The 21,819-nt window shown below is 36.2% G+C and overlaps 1 protein-coding gene across 2 annotated transcripts in view; it reads left to right on the top strand.

Annotated features, from left to right (window-relative positions):
- LOC129255418 (uncharacterized) overlaps positions 1-21,819 on the top strand; it is a 43,266-nt gene that overhangs the window by 10,455 nt on the left and 10,992 nt on the right. For both annotated transcript variants that reach the window (XM_054893771.2, XM_064097549.1), the window contains exons 3-12: positions 567-10,988; positions 12,560-12,709; positions 13,191-13,400; positions 13,919-14,135; positions 14,541-14,702; positions 15,121-15,279; positions 15,844-16,078; positions 18,096-18,182; positions 18,957-19,055; positions 20,398-20,419. In XM_054893771.2, coding sequence (XP_054749746.2) covers positions 567-10,988; positions 12,560-12,709; positions 13,191-13,400; positions 13,919-14,135; positions 14,541-14,702; positions 15,121-15,279; positions 15,844-16,078; positions 18,096-18,182; positions 18,957-19,055; positions 20,398-20,419 — 11,763 coding nt within the window. The remainder of the gene's footprint in view (positions 1-566; positions 10,989-12,559; positions 12,710-13,190; positions 13,401-13,918; positions 14,136-14,540; positions 14,703-15,120; positions 15,280-15,843; positions 16,079-18,095; positions 18,183-18,956; positions 19,056-20,397; positions 20,420-21,819) is intronic.

Raw genomic sequence — 21,819 nt, 5'->3', positions numbered from 1 at the left:
AATGAGAATGATGAGAGTTAATTGCATTTTGACAGATGTTGTATAAACATGCGAGCAAGGAGACTCAGATATGCCTGGATTTATTGATTTCCTTATATTGCGTTGATACACTTGTAAGGCTGTGGGAACATTAAATAAATTGAAGCGATATACGAATTGGATACTAATACATGTTTGTAGTGTCTTTCCTTTGGCTATACTCTCAATGATCATTAAATTTATTATGAAATTGAAACTACAAAGATTAATATACCATTTTGCCCAGTGAAAAGTCATTGTTTTCTTTTTTATACCTTTTGTCATCCATGAATTTTTCTGCTTGTCATTCAGAAATACATTTACATGAGTGTTGATATTACACTTGATTTAAAAAGTGCTATTAGGTGTATATCCGTTCCACATTAGGGCATACGATTGCATTTGTGCTACAGGATATATAAATGATCTTGATACATGCAGAATAGAACTTTTCATATATACATTTTTGCAAATTGAATTTGTTGAAAACAAATTATATTGATATGTTTACTATGTTTACAGTCAGTTATGCTTTCCATTGTTTACAGGATGTCTTAGACAGGCAGGACTTGGAGACCAGTCTGAAGAACTTTTGTGAGCATAGATTTCTGGATATGAACATTATCATGACAATTGACCTTGAGGGCACCAGACAATTAGCAATCTACTCAGTGGATCAAAGTCTTAGGGCAATGATGGAAGAAAGACTACAAGGGTCTGTGCTGGAACTTCAAAGAATAGACTCCAGTGTTTCAAATTTAAGTGCCTTTGACCAACACAACAGGAAAGCATCGAGAAAAGTTGTATTACCACTTGTAGGAGACATTATAAGAACGCTTGATAACAATAGTGATCATGAGGAAGATGACGAACATGGGGAAAATGGACCTGAAGAGAATGTGGAAGAACTGTCAAGCAATGTGAATAATGCAAATAATATGGCCGAAGAAGGACAACAGAATGGGAAGGTAATGCCTGATGACTGGGAAGGACCTGACCCAGAAACACTGCATGATATTGATAGAGGGAATGTTAAGATTGAAACAAGTGATCACTTAATGGGAATAGATCCTGGAATGAGATCAAGCTCAGCTAATCCATTTGGGGGATCAGAAAACACAGATCTCCTGGGAGGGAACCCATTTAGTGTAACAACAGGGAGAATAGATGAGGGAGGGGATGATCCTTTTGACCCACTATCTCTTATAGGAAATAACCTACATGACCCCAAACATAACATTGATAATGTGAACGATCCATTTGGCTTATCACTAGACCCATTTTCTAGTGGAATTACTCCTCGGCAAGTCTCACATTCAAATTCTTCCAATCCCTTTGACTTGAATACTGATCCATTCTCAAACAGTGATAATCTATTAATTCCCACATCAGATCCAATTCCTACCCCGGGCAACCCTTTTAGTAACGATTCGGGTCCATCTCCAAGCCTCCTTGATCTAGATCCTATCACTCCAGATAGTCCAGACCATTCTAAATCAGCAGAATCTCCTCAAAGTCCATATGCCCAACACACAGAAGATCTCCTTGGTTCATTTCTAGACCCCATTTCATTTTCAAATGACCTTCCTTCCTTTGCAGACTATCCAGTTTCAACAATAGACAAATCTTCACATTTTGAATCAAGAGAGAGTGTGGATGATCTAATGTCTGATTCCCTTAATGACCAATTTGACCTGTCCATGACAAAATCTGATCCATCTATTAGCTTCAGTGACTCTTTAGCACAGGTACCTGATGGTTCATTGAGTGCAGATGAAAATTCTATTTCAATTTCAGATTCTTGTCTAACCATTACTGAGTCCCAAGACATCCATGAAGAACAACATGAAATTGTTAACGTCAAATCACTAGTTGAAGATTCTGACCCCTTTTCTTTGTCTCAAACTAGTACACAGCAGCCAAGTGATCAAGTTCAAAGAGATGACCCTTTTGGTATGGATCCATTCAGCGTTGAAACACCTTCTGTCAGTCTTCATCAAATCAAGATTGAAAGTGAAGCTATAGAGAATTCTATAGGGTCTTATGCTGATGTTGGTTTGGTTAAAATGAGTGAATCAGCTATTGATCACCCTGATGATGAGTTAAGTTTACTGGATAGTGCTCAAAGACAAACTTCACCAGAAGAAGGTGAACTTGATGTGTCCAACTTGCCTGAGGAAGAGCCTGTCATTAAAGATGCAATAGGTATTGAAGAGCAGTCCAATACTACTGATCTTGCCTCTGTGGAGGGTATTGATGAAGGAAACTTTGGTTCTGAAGATATGCAAGATACACCATTACCTGTAGAAGTTTTTGTTTTAACAGAGCTTGATATGGGCAGTGACGTGAATTTAGAGATTTCAGATCCAAAGAAAGACTTGCATAAAGAAGTTGGAGAGATTGTTGATATTGGGTCACCAGATGAAAACTCTGACCAAGTTCCATCATCTCAAGTGAGTGAACAGAAGCCAAGTGACCAATTTCAATCAGATAACCCTTTTGGTATGGATCCATTCAATATTGAGACTTATGGCAGTCTTGATCAAATGAAGATTGAAGGTAAAGCTACAGAGAATTCTAGAGGGTTTGATGATGATCTTGGTGTGGTTAGTATGAGTGAGTCAGCAGCTATTGATCCCCCTGATGCAATAGCCAGCACTCCTGCAGAAGTCAATTCTGATGATGAGTTAAGTTCACTGGATCGTGCTCAAAGACAAACTTCACCAGAAGAGGTTGAACTTGGCATGTCCAAGTTGCCTCAGGAAGAGCCTGTCACTGAAGATGCAATAGGTATTGAAGAGCAGTCCAATACTTCTGACCATGCCTCTATGGAGGGTGCTGTTGAAGGTAACATTGGTTCTGAAGATATACATAGTATTTCATTTCCTGTAGAAGATTTTGTTTTAACAGAGCTTGATATGGGCAGTGAAGTGAATTTAGAGATTTCAGATCCAAAGGAAGACTTGCATAAAGAAGTTGGAGAGATTGTTGATATTGGGTCACCAGATGAAGATCCTGACCAAGTTCCATCATCTCAATTGAGTGAACAGAAGCCTAGCGACCAATTTCAATTAGATGACCCTTTTGGTATGGACCCATTCAATATTGAAACTTGTGGCAGTCTTGATCAAATGAAGATTGAAGGTAAAGCTACAGAAAATTCTAGAGGGTTTGATGATGATCTTGGTGTGGTTAGTATGAGTGAGTCAGCAGGAATTGACCCCCCTGATGCAATAGCCAGCACTCCTGCAGAAGTCAATTATGATGATGAGTTAAGTTCACTGGATCGTGCTCATAGACAAACTTCACCAGAAGAGGTTGAACTTGACATGTCCAAGTTGCCTCAGGAAGAGCCTGTCACTGAAGATGCAATAGGTATTGAAGAGCAGTCCAATACTTCTGACCATGCCTCTATGGAGGGTACTGTTGAAGGTAACATTGGTTCTGAAGATATACATAGTATTTCATTTCCTGTAGATGAGTCAAGTTTACATAAACTTGATACAGATGATACAGCAGATAATTCATATTCGAACAAAGCAAATCCGTTTGGTGGTGGTTCTCATGAGAACACAGCAGACATTCAGAGTGGCCTAGATCCATTTGGTATGAAAGAGTTTATTGGACAGATTGCTGTGTCAAATGAAGTACAAGTAGATCCAGAACCCACCAGTATAGTGGATGATACTCGATATCCTGCAGTGAATGAAACCAAAAATCAAATGAATATCGATCCATTTGGGATGAGTCCTTTTGAGAAAAATCAGAGTTTTCCTCCATCTGATTCGCCTGTACTTCATGAAGTTGATCCTTTACCCATATCACTGAATGATCAAATCCATTCAAATGAACAAGAAGTGGATGCTGATTCTTTCCTTGATGAATTACAAGGGGCATTGCAGGAGATAGAAGAGGAAGTTGTATCTCTCCCTAAGACCCCAAGAAATTCTTTTAGTGAATCAAGTGTGGCTGAGGAAGAAGATAGGAGCTTCAGCCAAGAACTGACTGAAAGAGAGTTGTCTGCAAGATTTTCCAATCTGGAAGAATTACAGGGTGAAGCTGATGTAGACTGTGAAGATGATTTTGAAGAAGATGATGATGTGTTCCCTACTGAAAATCAATTACCTGAACAATTGGATGGAAGCAGTGGTAGCAAAGAAGGTACTCCAGGTGAAGAGAATGCTGAAACTAAGTTTGAAGATAGTGGTGTTGGAGAAAGAGAAATCATTGCAGAAGAATTGGTTGAAGGTCATGAAGTATCAAATGTGTTTACTTTTCATGATGAAAGTGATATTGATAATATCAGATCAGAAGACAAGAGTGAAACTAGGGATAGGGATATGGATGTGAGTAACACTTCTTTGTTCAACAGGGAAGCTGTTAACTACATTGGGGATATTCTCAATAGCAATTTGGTGGATAATGCAGTTGACATCAATATAATCAATTCTGGTAATAGGGTATGTTCTGATGGTGAAAATGATGTTCAACATTCTCCTGAATATAATTCTTCAAAAATTGTTTACACACCTTCAATCTTTGAACCAAATTCTGACCCTCTTGTCATCATACAAGCAAATGAAACAAAACGTCTGCTTGAGAAGAAGAATGACAATCAAAATCATGTTGCTGAGAAGATCTTTGGTGCAGGCATTGGTCTATCAGAGTCTGCTTCCAAACTAGATACCCCACCCATTCACAGTGATGAGCAATCTTATGATTTTAAGGACAATGTGGATGTGGCAGTTGCTTCAGATCATGCGCTTGAAGGTTGTGACAATGTAATTGAAGAAAGTAGTCTCCCTGAAGTTAGTGTTGTTCATGGGGCTTCACCTGTCATGCAGATTGAAAATGTGGGAAGCGCACAAGGAATTGACAATGATGGTGTAGAGGACAGCGAAGGAAATGTGAATTATGTTGCTGATATGCTTGCCAAGAATATGGTTGAAAATTGTGTAGATATCAACACATACCAACCCAGAGATGATGTGGTTGATGACAGAGAGGACAATAATGTCTACAGTCATGCAATATCTGATTGCAGGCCTAAAATCATGGAAACAAATACTGATCCATTGGTTTATATCCAAGCTATAGAAACTGAATACATGTTTGACAGGATAAGAACAAATGAAGATAACCATGTTGCCAAAATGCTTGCTGATGACATGCTTAATGAAGCCAAAGGGATGACCCATGCTGATGGATCAGTTTCAGTGTCTTCAAGTGGTATGAGTAACAACATGAATGACAGAGCAGACTCTATGACGGGTGATCTTCTAGATCAGTCCTCTTATCCCCAGAATGAACATGGCAGCATTAATCTTGCCAAAAATAAAGTAGAAATTAACAGTGTTGATATAATCACTAATGCAATGGTTGAAGAACCAGATGAAAATATTCTTGGGAACAATTATGTTAGCAAAATACCAGATATTGTGTCAAATGATGAAGGATATGATTTTTTTCCTGGTCTCGGTGCAGAGGTTCAAGCTCCAGTTCCTGATGAGCTTAATCTGTCAAACTCTCAATATGATGATGAAACAGGTGATCATGATGGTTTAGAAAAGAGAGATGTGATATTTGAAGATAGGGATGATCAAGCAATCATTACAGAAGATGTTGCAGTTTCAGTACGAGAAGATGAAATCTCAAGAGATGTCGAAGATCTGGTGGATATTATTGAAGATGAAGAAAGTGGGTTTAAAGAAGGAGACAATGATGACAATGTTGGTGAAGTTCTTGCTGAAGATATTACCTTTGAAGAAGGTGAAAGTATGATGAGTACTCCAGATCTTCTGATGTCCACGAAGTCTGATATGAGAGATGATTTCTTTCAAAACATAGGCAGTGCAGAGCATTCCTCTCCACAAGGCAGTGATGATGAGGAAAATGATGTTGCTAAGGGAACTTTTGGGAGTCAGCTATCCTCAGAAAGTGATGATGAAGAATCTCGAGATCAGACCTCAGTCGATGAAGATGGAATTATTGATGTTGAGAATGATTGGTCTCCAAATGACATCAAGGTTGAACTTTCCACTGAAGAGTATACTGTCAATGACACATTAACAATCAACAAACCATGTACAACAACAGGAACACCTTTGTCACCTCTACTGGAAGAAACAGAGATACCTGAAGAGGTGTCAAAAACAACTATTGAGGGTGTATACGAAGATTCAACAGAACAGCTGTCAGGGCAGGATGATAAAAACCAATATAGCCATGAAAGCTACAGTGAAGATGAGGACTGGGAAGAAGAATTTCCAGGCCATGATGAGAATGCTGCTGTTTCACCTACTGTAATGTCTGGTGATCTTGGGGCTGTTGAGTCTGTTGGTAATAATGGTTCTGGTGTTACTCTGTTGGTTTCAGATAAAGAAAATGGGTCAGATGCAGGTCATGGTGATGATATCATGGATGCCATAGAGGAAATAGAAGAAGAAATTGCTCCAAGTGCTACAAATAAAACATATGATGTTATCAGTGATGACAAAGATGAAGAAATCGAGGAAGATACAGAACCCATATCAAATGAAGAAAACAAGGATATTGAAATTGCCAAAGTTACAGATCAGTCCAATGAAAGCCCCCCTGAAGTCCAAATCAATGAAGAGGTTCAGCATTTTGATGGAGCCCCATTAGCAAAGTATTCAGATAATTCAGAGACACTCCCTGATGTGCAATGTGAAGAAAAAGCTCTCTGGAATGAAATGAAATATCCTGGGGTTACTGATATAAGTGATCAAACTGTCCAGAAAACACAATCTGAGATTAACACGTTAGATGTTGAAAGTAGGGAAGAAGGGAAGGAAAATAGTAAGGAATTTGGAGAAGATCAGGTTATCATTTCAGAAACAATCTCAGATGACATTGCACATGAAAACATAGGATATGCTGGTAGGCAAATGGATGACAATGTCCTTGATAAGTCATCAGAATCAGGGGGGTCAGAAGAGTTGCATGTTCGTGAGAAAGAGCATGAAATTGATAATGTGCATCTTGAGACATTTAATGATGGAGATATGCTAGAAAGAAACAGTAATAAACCTTCATGGGATGGGACTTACAGTAATCAGGGACAAAGTGAATTCATTGTAAAGGATAGGAAAGTAATTGAAACAATGCATGCCAGCATGGATTCTGAAAGCTTAGCTGAAGAAATGCCTAATGCTGATAACACTCCAGCTAATGCCACAAGCATGCACACAATTGATGATAATACTGAGTTAGATCAATCTGAAGATCAGGAATCTATTTCTCCAAATGAGAATGCTGATACTCCAGGGTTACCTTCTTTTGAAGCTGTTCTTGAAACTAGCAATGATTTATTGGAAGAAGAGGATGAAGACCACACAGAAAATGTTGAGAGTGATTTAATTGCAGAAGAAGTAGTAACTTCCTCTGTCACTGCTCCTGAACACAGCTTGGAAATTAATGAAAATGGAGATAAAATATCTATTGAAAGTGAAAAGGGAAACGATTCTATCAGAGGAGAAGTTGAAACATTTTCCTATCCTACAAAGTGGACTGATGTGGACCAAGAAACAACAGATATGGTCTTTCCAGATTTGATGGTCAAAGACATTATCAACAATGACTCCAGTGAAGAAGATGTAGCTGAAAAGGATGAACGACAGAAAGAAACAATTTTGGAAGAAGAAAACCCAGAGTTTAAACCAGAATGTCATGAAAATGAAGAGGCAATTTCTTCAGATAATGGAGATAGAAATGGGGCTATCAGTGGTGAAGGAGCCAAAATATTTTCTTATCCTACCAAGTGGACGGATGAGAAACAAGAGGCAACAGCAGCTATCTTTCCAGATTTAATGGTCAAAGATGTTATCAACGATGATTCAGGTGGAGAAAATTCATCTGACATTGAGCAAGAAATTGTCTTAGAAACTGTTGCAAGTGATATTGATCAAAGAAATTCTATCCAGGAGCAAGAGAGCATTCCTGAACAGGTCATTACAAAGGGAGACCAATATCATGTGGAAGATGATCTGGACAGTCAACAGTCTGCTTATGAGGAAGAGTTCAGACCGGAAGAAAAAGTGCCAAGATCAGCTTTAGTAGATAAAGTACTTGTTAGAATGTTGGCCGAGGATATGTCCACAAATGAATATGTACCTAGTGAAGATGAAATGATTGAAATTGCAGACGTGTCTGCAATGCCAAAAGTAGAAGTAGAAGATGCTAATGTTCATGAGATAAGAGCGGGGAATAATGTAAGTAATGACATTGGAGAATTAGATTCTCAAGTTGAGAATTCTGACATATCTTCGGAGGCTCAAAGTAAAAAAGAGATTACCATCAGTAGTCAGGAGGAAAATATGGTAGAGAGTTCTCCTTCAATATCAGCTGGTGCCATCTGTGATGTCAATCATATAACAGATGATGGTAGTGGACAAGATACATCACAAGACCTTGGAGATGGAGTAATGGATAATAGTAGCTCTTATGACATTACAGTATCCCTGAATGATGATATTGTACAAGATGAAAGTGATCCAGAGGACATCACTCCAGCTAATGACATTGAAACTGAGACAGTAAGGACCCAAGATCTTTCAGCAACAGATGCTAGTATAACAGATGTTTCAATAAGTGAGCAAGAGACAAAATCAGATGGTTCAAGTGGGCAGTCTTACCTTATAGTAGAACCATATGAAAGATTCATCATTTCAGACATTGAAGAAGCTGATGAAGATAATGAGGTTGGTGATGGTTTAAAAGGTAATCAAGCAACAGAGGGAAAGGATTCCGAATACGTTATTGAAAACTGGTTTAATGCTCGGAGTATGTCTTCTGAGATTGGTGAAGTACTTACTGAAGAAGAAAACAGGCAAAAAGAAGCCTATGAAAAATGGGGGGAACCCCTTGCTTCAGATATTGATTCGGATATTACAGAAACACAAATGGCACCTCTCAAATCCGGCCTTGACAAAATTTCTGAAGAAGTTGTCGATGTCTCAAGCACTCCAATGGAAGCCTGCAGTACCATAAGAAGGATTCAAGATGGTTTAGAAACACAAAATTTTGAGAATCAAGATGTTTTCCTGCAGGACAAGTACTTTGAAAATTCATTTGGTGAAGATTTATCAGATGCAGATAGCAATAAGACAGATCAAGAAGGAGAGCTTGTCTGTGATGACATCGGTGAGGAGAGGGAAGGAGAATCCAGTCAAGATAAAACTGAAATCATTGATGATGATGATGAAATTGTTCGCTCAATGGCAAAAGAATATGTCAACCAAGTTGTCATGGATGCTGCTGTCTCATACAGGATGTCTTCTCAGTTTGCAATGACTAATAGTGGAGACATAGATTCTACTAAAGAAGACAGTCCAGTTCAAGAGAGAAGAGGGGAAGAGACTCCCGAAGCTACAACATGTGCTATCTTTGAACAAGCTGCAGAAGAATATATAGATCATGTTGTAACTCAGGATGAAGAAGCACAACCAAAGATTACAGATGATAATGTTGAAGGACAAGACGGTTACACTGAAGAGGATATTAAGTTAAACGATCCAGATGAAACTGCTCCAGAAGTCCTTGTTTGTCGATATACAGAACCAAGAGAAACTGCTATGCCTTTCATCATGGAATCGGGAGAAGATCTTGAAGATACAGGAGAAGAGAGCAAATCTCAAAACACAAATGGAGACATTATAAATGTTGTTCCAGTCTCAATTTATTCAGACATGGAGGATCAGTCCAATACTCTTCAAGAAATTGTACCAGTTGTTGAAAATATGCCAGTCACAGAAACAGCCTTAGCATATGTAATGGAATCAGAACATTATGCTTCAAGTTATGATGAAGAAGATGTGGAAAGTGATGATGAAGAAAACACAACAGATAGAGCAGAAAATAGATTTGATGATGACTCATCTTCAGCAGCACAGACAGTTCCGCAAGTAAGAGTAACCCCTGGTCTTTTGACAGAAGATAGCTCTGATTCAGAAATATCTATAGGGGAGAGCAGAGATGTAGGTGAGGGAAATGAACAAGTTGGGTATGCTGCAGTAGTTGAGGAGCTGATTGCACCAGTCACACCATCTGAAGTACAAACCAATCCAACCAACTTTTACCACCTAAGTAATGATGAGGATGAATTTGATGTCTCGTATTCTGATCTGTTGGATGAATCAAAGAAACTTGAGAATGACATTGCAATGATGTCAGCTGATGTTACTCCACAAGTTGATATACATGTGTCACCAGCATATGACGCGGCTGTCATTGAAGATGAAATAGGCTCTGAGTTCCTCCCAAACATCAAGTTATCAGTAAGTGACCAGACTCAAAATTTGAACAAAGAAATTGTTAATTCAGAGGAAGTTGTTGTGCCACTCAAACAAGGTGATTTAGAAACATTGCCATCCAAGGGGTTTGAAGAAGAATCAAATGTTCATGGTTCAGAAGATGAAAGTATGGATATTGAGGAGGTAGCAAGGAATTTAGTTAATAATATCATCAAAAAGGCAACAGAAAATTATGTTGAGTATGAAGAGCCAAGCATCAAAGAGGATGTGGATGAAAATATGGTGCAAGAAGGAACAGTACCACAAGATGGAGAAGATGATGTATTTGAAGAAAATGACAATTTTGATGATGCTAGTATTCCATATTACAAAGGGAATGCTGATGCAACTTCAATGCAATCTTCTCGAGACTACAAGAAAACAGTGAGCCTTGAAGAATCTCTTGTTGCTGGAAATCTATTAGCTGATTCTGATGATGATGGTGAAGCAAGTAAAATTCCACGTCCTACAGAGCTTCCTCTCCTGACTGCTTCAGGGCGAGGACTCCTCACTTCTCCTTCCAAGAAGAGCCGTCTAGCTACCTCTACTCCAGCAGGAATGTCTCCAGGTTCTATTCTCTCTGGGGACACACCAGTCAGCCTATTCTCACCAGATTTTGAGAGTGTGACAAGCACTCCAGGCAGTCTGTCTGACCAAGAGGTAACCAATGAACACTTGCAATACTCACTCTTTTCTGTGTGCCATTTCAAACTTAAAAGTGCGCATTTTCTTTTCAGTAGTATTGGTGTAGTTTTTCACCTTGCAGTGTAGTTTGCTTATTTCTGCTTGGCACAGTTTGAAAACATTGAGACTGTTATTACCAGTTTTGCAAGTACATTTGTGCATCATTTCATAAGAAAATTCACTTTGCCATTAGTGCCTAGTAGCATGACTTTCTATCCTTTGCACGATTTGGTGACTGCTGTGAGTCTTATTTAAATGTGTACTTGAAAATTAGATTGCTTACATGGTAATCTTAAATTGGGTGCATGAGTACAGATGTTTGAATTTGCTTTTATTTTCAAACATTGGTTATTCTATAAATTCCATTTCCTGCAAAGCTCTCATTTAGAATGAAAAATCCAATCCATTTCTTTTCACCTGTTGTGTGTCCCATTGTTCTGTCAAAGAATAAAAAATTGATTGAAAGTTTGCATGCTGTATCAATGTCTTCTCTTTAATGACTGTGTGATTGATGTCTTTTGGGGTCTGTAACACAAAGCTTAGCAATCATAGAAAATGTATTTATGATTGATTACAATGTACAATAAATTATGAAAATCAAGCGTACGATCAATCACTAACCTTTGTATTACAGGACCTTGGTCGAAACTCAAATTTACACAAAAATTACTTTCATTGTAGCTATGCAGTGTTTGTCATGTTTCATACCATTGATCACACACATTAGTGACACATACCATGAGCACTTTCAAAATATGCAATTCCACTTCTCTTGTCATAAATTTACATTATGTTTTCATTTGTTTCACATAAGAGGATCAAACAATCTTAAAAGCACAGTTGTATTGCTTACATTATACATATCTCAATGATAAACAATTCATACCAAACGTTTCAAATGGAATTCTCTAAGAATCATGAAAAATTAAACCTTCACAAACTTGTTTGTTATCATAAAAGTTAGATCATATAATGCTTTAAAAAAAAGAGAATAGTTTGTGCTGCTTTTTCTGTCTTCCAAACAAAATTTTCAGACTTGAGCTTCTCACTTATTCTCTTAAAATGATAGAGCTAACATTTACATGTACCGGGAGTTAAAACCATTAGACTTCAGTAATTATTTGTCAAGAAAATTAAATGCTTGAGCCATCTCTTGGGGAAAACAGACTTTCTTTCGTATGAAATGTAGATGAAGATTCGCTTATTCAAAGGATGGTTATGCTCTAGTGCATGCTTAAAATTTAATGATATGCATGTTTTAAATTATTGTTCTTTAATGTCTTTTTGAAACTGGTTTATCTTTAACGATATCCAATAGAACAAAACTATGAATTGCAAGATATAACTCTATCTGATAATAAATTGCTAATTATTTATTAAAGAGCTGTATTTTACAAATATTGTTCAGTTTGTTTAATCATAATTACAAATTACAATTGTAGATTGTAAATTGGCTCAGTACAGCATTTTGTCTGATCTTATTATCTGCATGTATAGTTTGTTGTAATTTGTTATTGATATTTTATTTATTTTTGTTGGTGTACCAGGCTGAAGTATTAGATACAGGGAATCGTCTCCTTCTGATGTCACCATTTGATAAGAAGAGCATCTCAGTGGATGAGAGTGTTACCAAGAATCTTGAAGAGGAGTGGGATGAGAAGGAGGCCATTCTCAATGCAATCAGAGCCAAACAAGAGGTTTGTGATTATAAAAGTAATTGGTATTTTAATTCCCATTACTAAAAATACCAGATTAGACTTGTATACTAGTATTGTTAAAATTATAGTATGGTGTGATTATGTTGAAATGTTCACCCATTCTGAAAAACAGATCGCATTTTCTTCAGTTTGAATTTGTTTTTATATTTGTATCATTGAATATTTGATGATTTTTGGTTGACACATAAGTTTTGAAGGTGATTGATCTTTGGATATCTTTCTTTTATTTCAGCTGAAGATGAATATTCCTGCAAAAACTTTCTGCCAGAATTGAATCTCATTTAATTAAGAACAGATTGTACATGCATAAAATCCTATCATTTGCATAGTATATATATACATGTGTATGTATCATTTGCATATATATTTACACATGTGTGTGTATATATATATACACACACATGTGTATGTATAAGGAAATAGACAGATATGTTGCAATTGATTTATCCACCTTTCCCAGGAGGCAGAGAGACGGAACATGCAGTTAGAAGGTCCAACTTCCCGTCAGATGTCTTTAGACTCTGAGGAAGCCATGAGGAGGATGCAAGGTGTGTCTGTAGATGATGAATGGCAAGATGATGAATACACTAGACAATCACTACAAGGAAACAAGGATGGAGTCAAGAAATCAGAAGAATCTGATTCCTTCTATAGGAGACCTGTCCCAAAGGTAAGCCATGATAGGCTGGAGGCCTGTGATATCTTCACTCGACCCTTTAGGCCCATAACAAGATTTAACACCAGATATATGTTAAGGCTGTAAGTGTGAGTTAATGTGTTTGCCCCCTGGACCCCTAAAAAAAAACCTTCTGCCGTTACAGTTTTCAAAAGTAGGTTAATATGACAGCAGATTAGGTACACAAGCAAAAATATAAAACTGGCTGGCTAGGCGGTTGGGGAAAGTGCAGCCGATGCCCTTTGAAAAAGCCTCTCCTGCGGCAAAAAATTAATTTGTCCAGTCAATCCAAGGCCCCCAAATTTTCCCAAGAGAGTTGTATGGATATACATTACAAAGATAAATTATAACACCATTGCTGGTTGGAAAAAATATATGTTCACAACCCAAAAATACAAGTGCCCTTGCAAAAAAGTATCTAAAATATATCTGTACAATCAGATATCCCTGATTGAGCCCCTGGACCAAAATTTGATAGTATTGTGGTTGATTCGAATATGTTTGTTTTCTAGGATGAACGTGAAGCTGGTGATGGAGCTGAACACACTCTTTCATCAGATGGTGTTGTCTTACGTGAGAAGAAGCTGACAAGACCCAATACGTTATTGAATAGACTGAGTGTACAGAGTGTGAACTCAGTATTTAGTGAGGGCAGCATTGATTTAGAGAACATCAGTGATGAAGATGAAACTGAAGCAGAGAAGGCTCATAGTCAATCACGGAAGACAGGTAGCATTGCCAATGAATACCTTTCTAAACAGGGTTTGTAATAATGAAATTAGATATAGGATACTATGAAGGTGTTTGCTAGATAATAGTAATCTTTTAATTTGATAAGCTCTTTGTTGAAAGGATTTCAAATAGTTTTGATGGTTATGACACACTTTTGATAATTTTCTTCTATGGCAAAATAGTAATTTCTCTGCAAAATAATATTCTTTGGTGTAACTTCAACATTTTATTACTAACAAGAAATGATTTTATACTATGCTTAGTCCTCCAATTAATTTGTGCAATGCTCTTTGTATTTATGTGTAAGAACCCTAAAATGCAGTCTTTCTGATTTTAAAGTCTTGAATACTAATCCCTCATTTATATTTCCATCATGGTAATTGCTTGATCTCTCTTTGATAGCATCTAATCATGGTGACCCATCAGGAGCTCGACCCAAGGAGAAGAGAAAGATAAGAGCAGAACTATCTCTTAATCTAGATGATACTATCACAACACCACATAATGATGATGGAACCGCTCCTGCTATCCTTACTCCAACTAGTACAGAGATGTCATGGGAAGGTATCACTTCTTTCATTGAATACAATAGTACATGGGTAATGCCATGTTTGGTGTTGGGCCATTTTGTACACTAGCCACAGCACCAATTAGTGGAATGGCTTGGGCAAGGAATGACCTTACCAGGTACATGTATGGTCAGGAAGATAAAGTAAGGTCAACTTGAAATCACCTATTGAACTATATCGAGGGGGGGTGGTTGTTGGCGAGACTAGTAAGTATGTACATGTTTATTTTCTTTATTAGCCATCTTCTCAATTTATATTTCATTTGATCTAACCATTTAATTTACTTTAATGTAGTCTTCAACTTTCACCATTATTATAAAATAGTGTCATTGGGCACACATTAAATGCCCTATAATACAGGCACAGAATAATACATGGTCTTACCAAATCAAATTTTCTTTTGTCTTATGTAGATGATACACCAATGAACAAAGCAGAACCAATTGAAGAGTACACTGCCAGGGAAGAGCATGAAGATAGATGGAGATGGAGAAAGGTTAACCTAGGAGGCAAAGACTATACTATTGATATGAAGGCAATCAATCCATACAAGAAAGTATTATCTCATGGAGGTGAGTCCATTTTACAAATGAACCAGGTTCCTAGTATCATTTCTTGTTCATTCTGTACAAAGATAAGCCATTCAAACAAAATAGTGGACATTATGCAAATGATGTATTAATATACAGAAGAAGCTTGAAAACAGACAGCAGTTTCATGTCATGTGTATTGGATGGTGTGACAAAAGGAATATGATGCTTTAGAAAAGCTTTGTAGAACTCATTATAGAGATTATCATCTTGAATATTGTGATTAGTGTTGGTATACATCTGTATGATGCTGCATTCAGTTCTATACTTGAACTTCAAATAGACTTGTACATGGCTTTTGAAATCATTAACAGAAATGCAAATAAACCTTCAAGTTGGTATCCAAATTTCAGGTGCAATTATTACATTTACGAGATACATTTAATTCTTTGCATCAACCATTAGTGTAAGCTCATAGTTGTTTTACAATGGAAACACATTTGTTTCAGATGTGTTTCAATTTATCAAATAACAAAACATAATAAGGTTACTGCCTCAATTTTTATACAATACTTAAAATAAAATCATTTTCTTGCTCTATGATAGGTTACTACGGTGAAGGTCTGAATGCCATCATTGTCTTTGCTTCATGCTACCTACCTGAGAAATCTAAGAAGGATTATACCTACATCATGAACAATCTCTTCCTCTATGTTGTAAGCACATTGGAACTACTAGTGGCTCAGGAATACATCATCATCTATTTCCATGGTTCTGCATCTCGTGCTAAGATACCTTCTCTAGGATGGATGAGAAAGTGTTACCAGATGATTGATAGAAAGTATGTAGAGCCTCATCAGAGTCACTCAAGTCAATAACAAAGATAATGATAATACTTGCTTGCAATGACAATGAAGTATATTGGTGCTCTGAAAGGGAAAAATAAGTGGGTAGAATGAGAAAGAAATAAAATAAGTTTATTACTTGAACCTTTTTATATCAAGAAAAACAATGAAACTGGAAATTGGGGTTTACTTTTCATTATAATTATCTCTTTCTTCATCGTTTACTTCTTCAATTTCTTTGTACCCTTTGAAACAATTTATGTTTCTCCTTTGTCTCTCTCATTCCATGTTTTATTGATCATCATCTATAAAGTAGTTTTTGTCTCACCTGCATAGCAGAGTGAGACTATAGGCGCCGCTTTTCCGACGGCGACGGCGGCGGCGGCGGCGGCGTCAACACCAAATCTTAACCTGAGGTTAAGTTTTTGAAATGACAGCATAACTTAGAAAGTATATGGACCTAGTTCATAAAACTTGGCCATAAGGTTAATCAAGTATTACTGAACATCCTGCCTGAGTTTCATGTCATATGACCAAGGTCAAAGGTCATTTAGGGTCAATGAACTTAGACCATGTTGGGGGAATCAACATCAAAATCTTAACCTAAGGTTAAGTTTTTGAAATGTCATCATAACTTAGAAAATATATGGACCTAGTTCATGAAACTTATACATAAGGTTAATCAAGTATCACTGAACATCCTGCATGAGTTTCACGTCACATGACCAAGGTCAAAGGTCATTTAGGGTCAATGAACTTTGGCCGAATTGGGGGTATCTGTTGAATTACCATCATAACTTTGAAAGTTTATGGATCTGATTCATGAAACTTGGACATAATAGTAATCAAGTATTACTGAACATCCTGTGCAATTTTCAGGTCACATGATCAAGGTCAAAGGTCATTTAGGGTCAATGAACTTTGGCCAAATTGGGGTATTTGTTGAATTACAGCCATAAATTTGAAAGTGTGTTGGTCTAGTTCATAAAACTTGGACATAATAGTAATCAAGTATCACTGAACATCCTGTGCGAGTTTCATGTCACATGATCAAGGTCAAAGGTCATGTAAGGTCAAAGAACTTTGGCCACATTGGGGGTATTTGTTGAATTGCCATCATATCTCTATAAGTGTATTGGTCTAGTTCATAAAACGTGGAAATAAGAGTAACCAAGTATCACTGAACATCTTGTGCGAGTTATAGTAGTTTTCAAAATCAGCACTGCTGCTATATTGAATCGCGTGATGCAGGTGAGACGGCCAGAGGCATTCCACTTGTTATTATTGTGTTTTAGTAATGATTTGTCTTCTGAACCCATTTTTGTGAAGCCACATAAGACATTCAAAACCCTTCCTTGGTTCTTCAAGTATGAGTGCATACTTAATAATTTGATGCAGTTAATCATTTTTTTTGGCTTTACTCATTGGCAATATACTCTTGATAAATAAAACCTACGTTGGGGTTTTAAACTCTTGTTGCTTTTATGAAAATGAATGTGGGATATCTAGTTTTTAGATTTTAGGTATAGTTGTTTATCCTTGTTTGCTAATTAAGTCACATCAACGAGACCTTCATCAGGCTGAGTGTATTATAATCCACTCCAGTATAGACATTGGTAGATAATTTCTTTATATCTAGATGGCACTGTTGAGACTGAAATGAATATAAATACATATTTTATTACTCACCTAATTGATACTGGTTAATTGATTTATTCTCAGCAATAGAGAGTAGGAAGGGCCTTCAAAATGCAAAGATTTTAGAATGAATGTACAAATGTAGCCTTACATACTTAGCAATTGGATGATATAATGAAAATCAGAAAAAAAATATAATAATAAAGAACAAATTAATTTGATGACAAATTTGTAGACATACAATTATTAACCTTCCTCTCCTGATGCACCATAAAATGCCCTGTCTTCCAGTTTGATTCTTATCATGTGCGCAAAGTAGTTTGTGATATTCACTGTTATAACATTGTGTTTTTGTTTGTCTTATTGAACATATAGACTGAGGAAGAGCCTGAAGGGGTTGTATCTGGTGCATCCAACAACATGGCTCAAGGCTATCGTTCAACTCACTAAACCTTTCATTAGGTATGGTCTTGATTTTTTTGTGATAATAATTGTGTAAACTTGCAGAGTGCATAATTGCTTTTATATGACACCTAGATAGATCCTTGTCATTTGATTGGTTGTTTGATATCAATCATTCAGCCCATTTTACAATGACGTCATCAACCGTGCAATTTTGGATCCATTCATCGTGCAATTTCGGATCCATACGATTTTGTCCATTGCACGCGCGCACCGAGACTGCTGCAGGCATATGCAAGCATAGACTGCAGGGCAGCGCGCATGATGTATACTGTACGCGACAATCAACAGACCGAGCTCGCACCGCATGAGCATATATTGCATCAAAATTCATGAATTTCATATGAAAAATAATCTATTTTAGGTGTCATATAAACCAAATAATGAATGTTCTTATCATCCGTGCAATGGACACAATATTTAATTCGGTGAAAGATTAAATGTATGTTCCATTCAACAAGGCATAGCCTCGTTGAATGGATCATTTCATCTTTCACCTCTGAAGTATTCTGTCCATTGCACTCATAAACATTCATTATTTGTATAACAGTAAGTTACCAATGATGTCTATTGTATTCATATTTTTATTTTTCTTTAATTGCCTAACTCCTTTTAAGAATAGAATTTTAAATTGCATTTTAATATCACCTGAATTAATCAAGTATAAAACAATGTAAAAGATTGAATTTCAACTTCCCTCAGTTTTAGGCCTAAGATATGTAGATAAACATACCTGTAAAAGCTGTATTTCATTCATTCAATGTCTTTGAACAGTCACAAGTTCAGCAACAAGCTTAAATTTGTCAAGTCTCTGACTGAGCTGAAATCATTGGTTTCCATGGAGTATGTCTATGTTCCTGAAGAGGTCAAAAGGTCAGTATTTACAAAGCAAATAGGGATGTGATTTGAATGCTGAAGGATGGAATTGATGGGGGGGGGGTGTGGTTGGTCTGATAGTGACAAATAATTGTGGTGATGGGGATGATGATTATAAAGGTAGTTATGGTGATGATTATGATGATGATGATGATGAAAAACCATAACAGCGAAAAAATGCTTCAACAGTATAGATTAATTTTATGTGTATAATATACATTAATCCATCTTCCTATACCATGAGCTCAAATACCTTGTAATAATTGGAAAACAACAAATCTCTGAAGCTCTCATTCAATAAAACTACTTTGACTCATTTCATCAGACAGCTCTCTCTTTTCCATTGATATGGTATATCTTCATGTATAGTATGACAGACCTAATATATAACTTACAAACATATATGTTATCCCTATGTAATGTAAAACTAAATTATTTTAATTCATCTGCTTTCAATACACAGAGAAGACATCTTCTTTGAGTAGCCTCCTCTGTAAGAAAAAAATATTTTAACACCAACCCTTTTCTACCTTCTATGTAGATAACACACTGTTCAATAACAAAGTCCTTCAGTTTTTAATAAGTATATAGTTATCACCAAATTGTATATCTGGAGTTTCATTCACTTTGAAGTTTTGTACCTTTTTGTCATGAATTTTATAGATAATAATGATTAACTGCCCCAACGTATTTCTAATGTGTGTTTCTTGAACTGTAACTTTTTCATGCATGATCACCAATAAGTCTATTTTCCATTGCATATTTATTGGAATGTGTGTCCTTCAAAACAAATTAATTAAATAAACATTTGTAGTGGGTATGTACAAGCTTTGAAAAGTGCTTGACCTTTTTGTTTCTTTGAAAAATCCTGAAAAACAATTCCTTACTTCGGAAACAAATAGACTTTCAAAATGAGAAGTCTTAAGTCTTTCAAGTTTATACATACCCTGAGCAATCATTTATTATGTGTGGTGATAAGATAATTAGATTTCCTAATAATTTGTGCACATTGTGTATGTATGTATCATAGTAAATAATAGTCCCCCCCCAAAAAAAAAAAAAAAAAAAAAAATGAGCACTAGATAGTGACAGGACAACTATTCCAGGGCAATTTTCCAAGAACCAATTCAGATATTATCATTAAAAAAACATAAACAAAACAGACAAATGCTCCATTTCTTTTTGTTATGTTCATTAGAAATACCTGCATAGATCTATGAAGCAGCAAACATTTCGTTGACTATGGTTGTGGTGTAAAATCCTTATGTCATTTGAAATTAATCAAACACTTTTCTTCCTTTCCTTGCTTTGTTTTCTTTGCCTTGCCTTGCCATTCCAGATTTGACCAAAACAAGAATAAGGTAACAATCCTCTTAAAATGCATGTTTATTTCTTCTCTCAAAGCAATGTCAGTGTCTATATAAATTGCTTCAGCATTTACATAGCAATTAAAGGCAAAGCTATCATTTTAGTACATCAAATAGATTCAAGCTTGGTTTTGTTTAATGGAAATATATATTTCAATGGATGTGCCATATACACAGTGTCCCTGAAAAGTAGCGAATAAAAGTCTGTTGACAAATCATTGAAGAAATTTGTGGTTGGGGCATTTAAACCTTGCATCTTTAATTTTTAAAAACAATTGAGAGCAGCTGTGAAAAAGCTATATATTTAGAATTATGTCAATTATGGCAACCTCATATTGTTTGAAAGCTGTCCTTATTCATGCAGAGAACTCTTTTGAGGCAAAAGAAGTCATAACTCTAAAATAAGTTTTTACCGAGCTCTCCTATATTTTATAAAGTTATTTTGAGGAACAAGGTTTTAACTGCCCGATGTTGATATACATGTATACTTCCACAAATGAAAGAAAAGTATCACTCTACACTATTATCGCAGAATGACAAAAAACAATAACGATTTACTTCGTTTGAGCAATTAGGTTTCTTATAAATTGTTGAAAACATTAATGAAGGAATCAACCTATTTACAAGTACTGAAAGACTTCAGTTTTCTTCTTTTTCCCTCAGGGACACTGTAGTTTACATTTTATGGTTTGATAAGACTCAATGCATAATATGCATACTATGCCTGGGTAAAAGGATTTTTTTTAATGATTTCATTAATAGATTGTTAAGTTATTTGATGTGGTAAATATGAGTCATAAATAGAAATCCTAATAGATCATCCATACATGTATGTCAATGAAAGTGTAGTTTGACATTCCTGTAAGTCATCCAGATGAAGCTGATGAATGGTATTCAGTATGATTATTACAGTATTTCTTGGTAAATGGTGGTTACATTCAGATTAAAGCCATGTAGTTCATGTACAACAAAATGCTTGATAGTAGCATTTCTTTGTATAGAGAGATGTCAATAATGTCTCAGTGTACATTTATTTTAACAGATTTAAAAGATTTCTGAAAAATATATCTGAAAAATTGCAGTGCTGAACCCCCCCCCCCCTTTATCATTGTTTTTAGTCACCCTGGTTACAAATTGTGCAAATTTTTTTTCCTTGAATGTACTGTGTGAACAGAAAGAAAGAAATTGTAATTTTATGTTTCCAAAATTGTGAATAATTTTTATCTTTTGAAATGTTCACCTTATAAAATTCATGGCAGTTGCAACTGTATTTCTTATGTGCTCTGTTATCTCTTAATGCAATTTCTTCACTATCGCTATGCATTCTTTCTAAAAAATGATTGTTCCATGTGCTTTCTTCGTTCTTTCCATTCACCGTTTGTTTGTCAACATCT

Source organism: Lytechinus pictus, chromosome 3 (genome assembly GCF_037042905.1).
Source record: "Lytechinus pictus isolate F3 Inbred chromosome 3, Lp3.0, whole genome shotgun sequence".
In the NCBI taxonomy this organism is placed as follows: domain Eukaryota; kingdom Metazoa; phylum Echinodermata; class Echinoidea; order Temnopleuroida; family Toxopneustidae; genus Lytechinus; species Lytechinus pictus.
The sequence above is the reverse complement of the archived record's forward strand: the minus strand, read 5'-3'. Positions and strand labels throughout refer to the sequence as shown.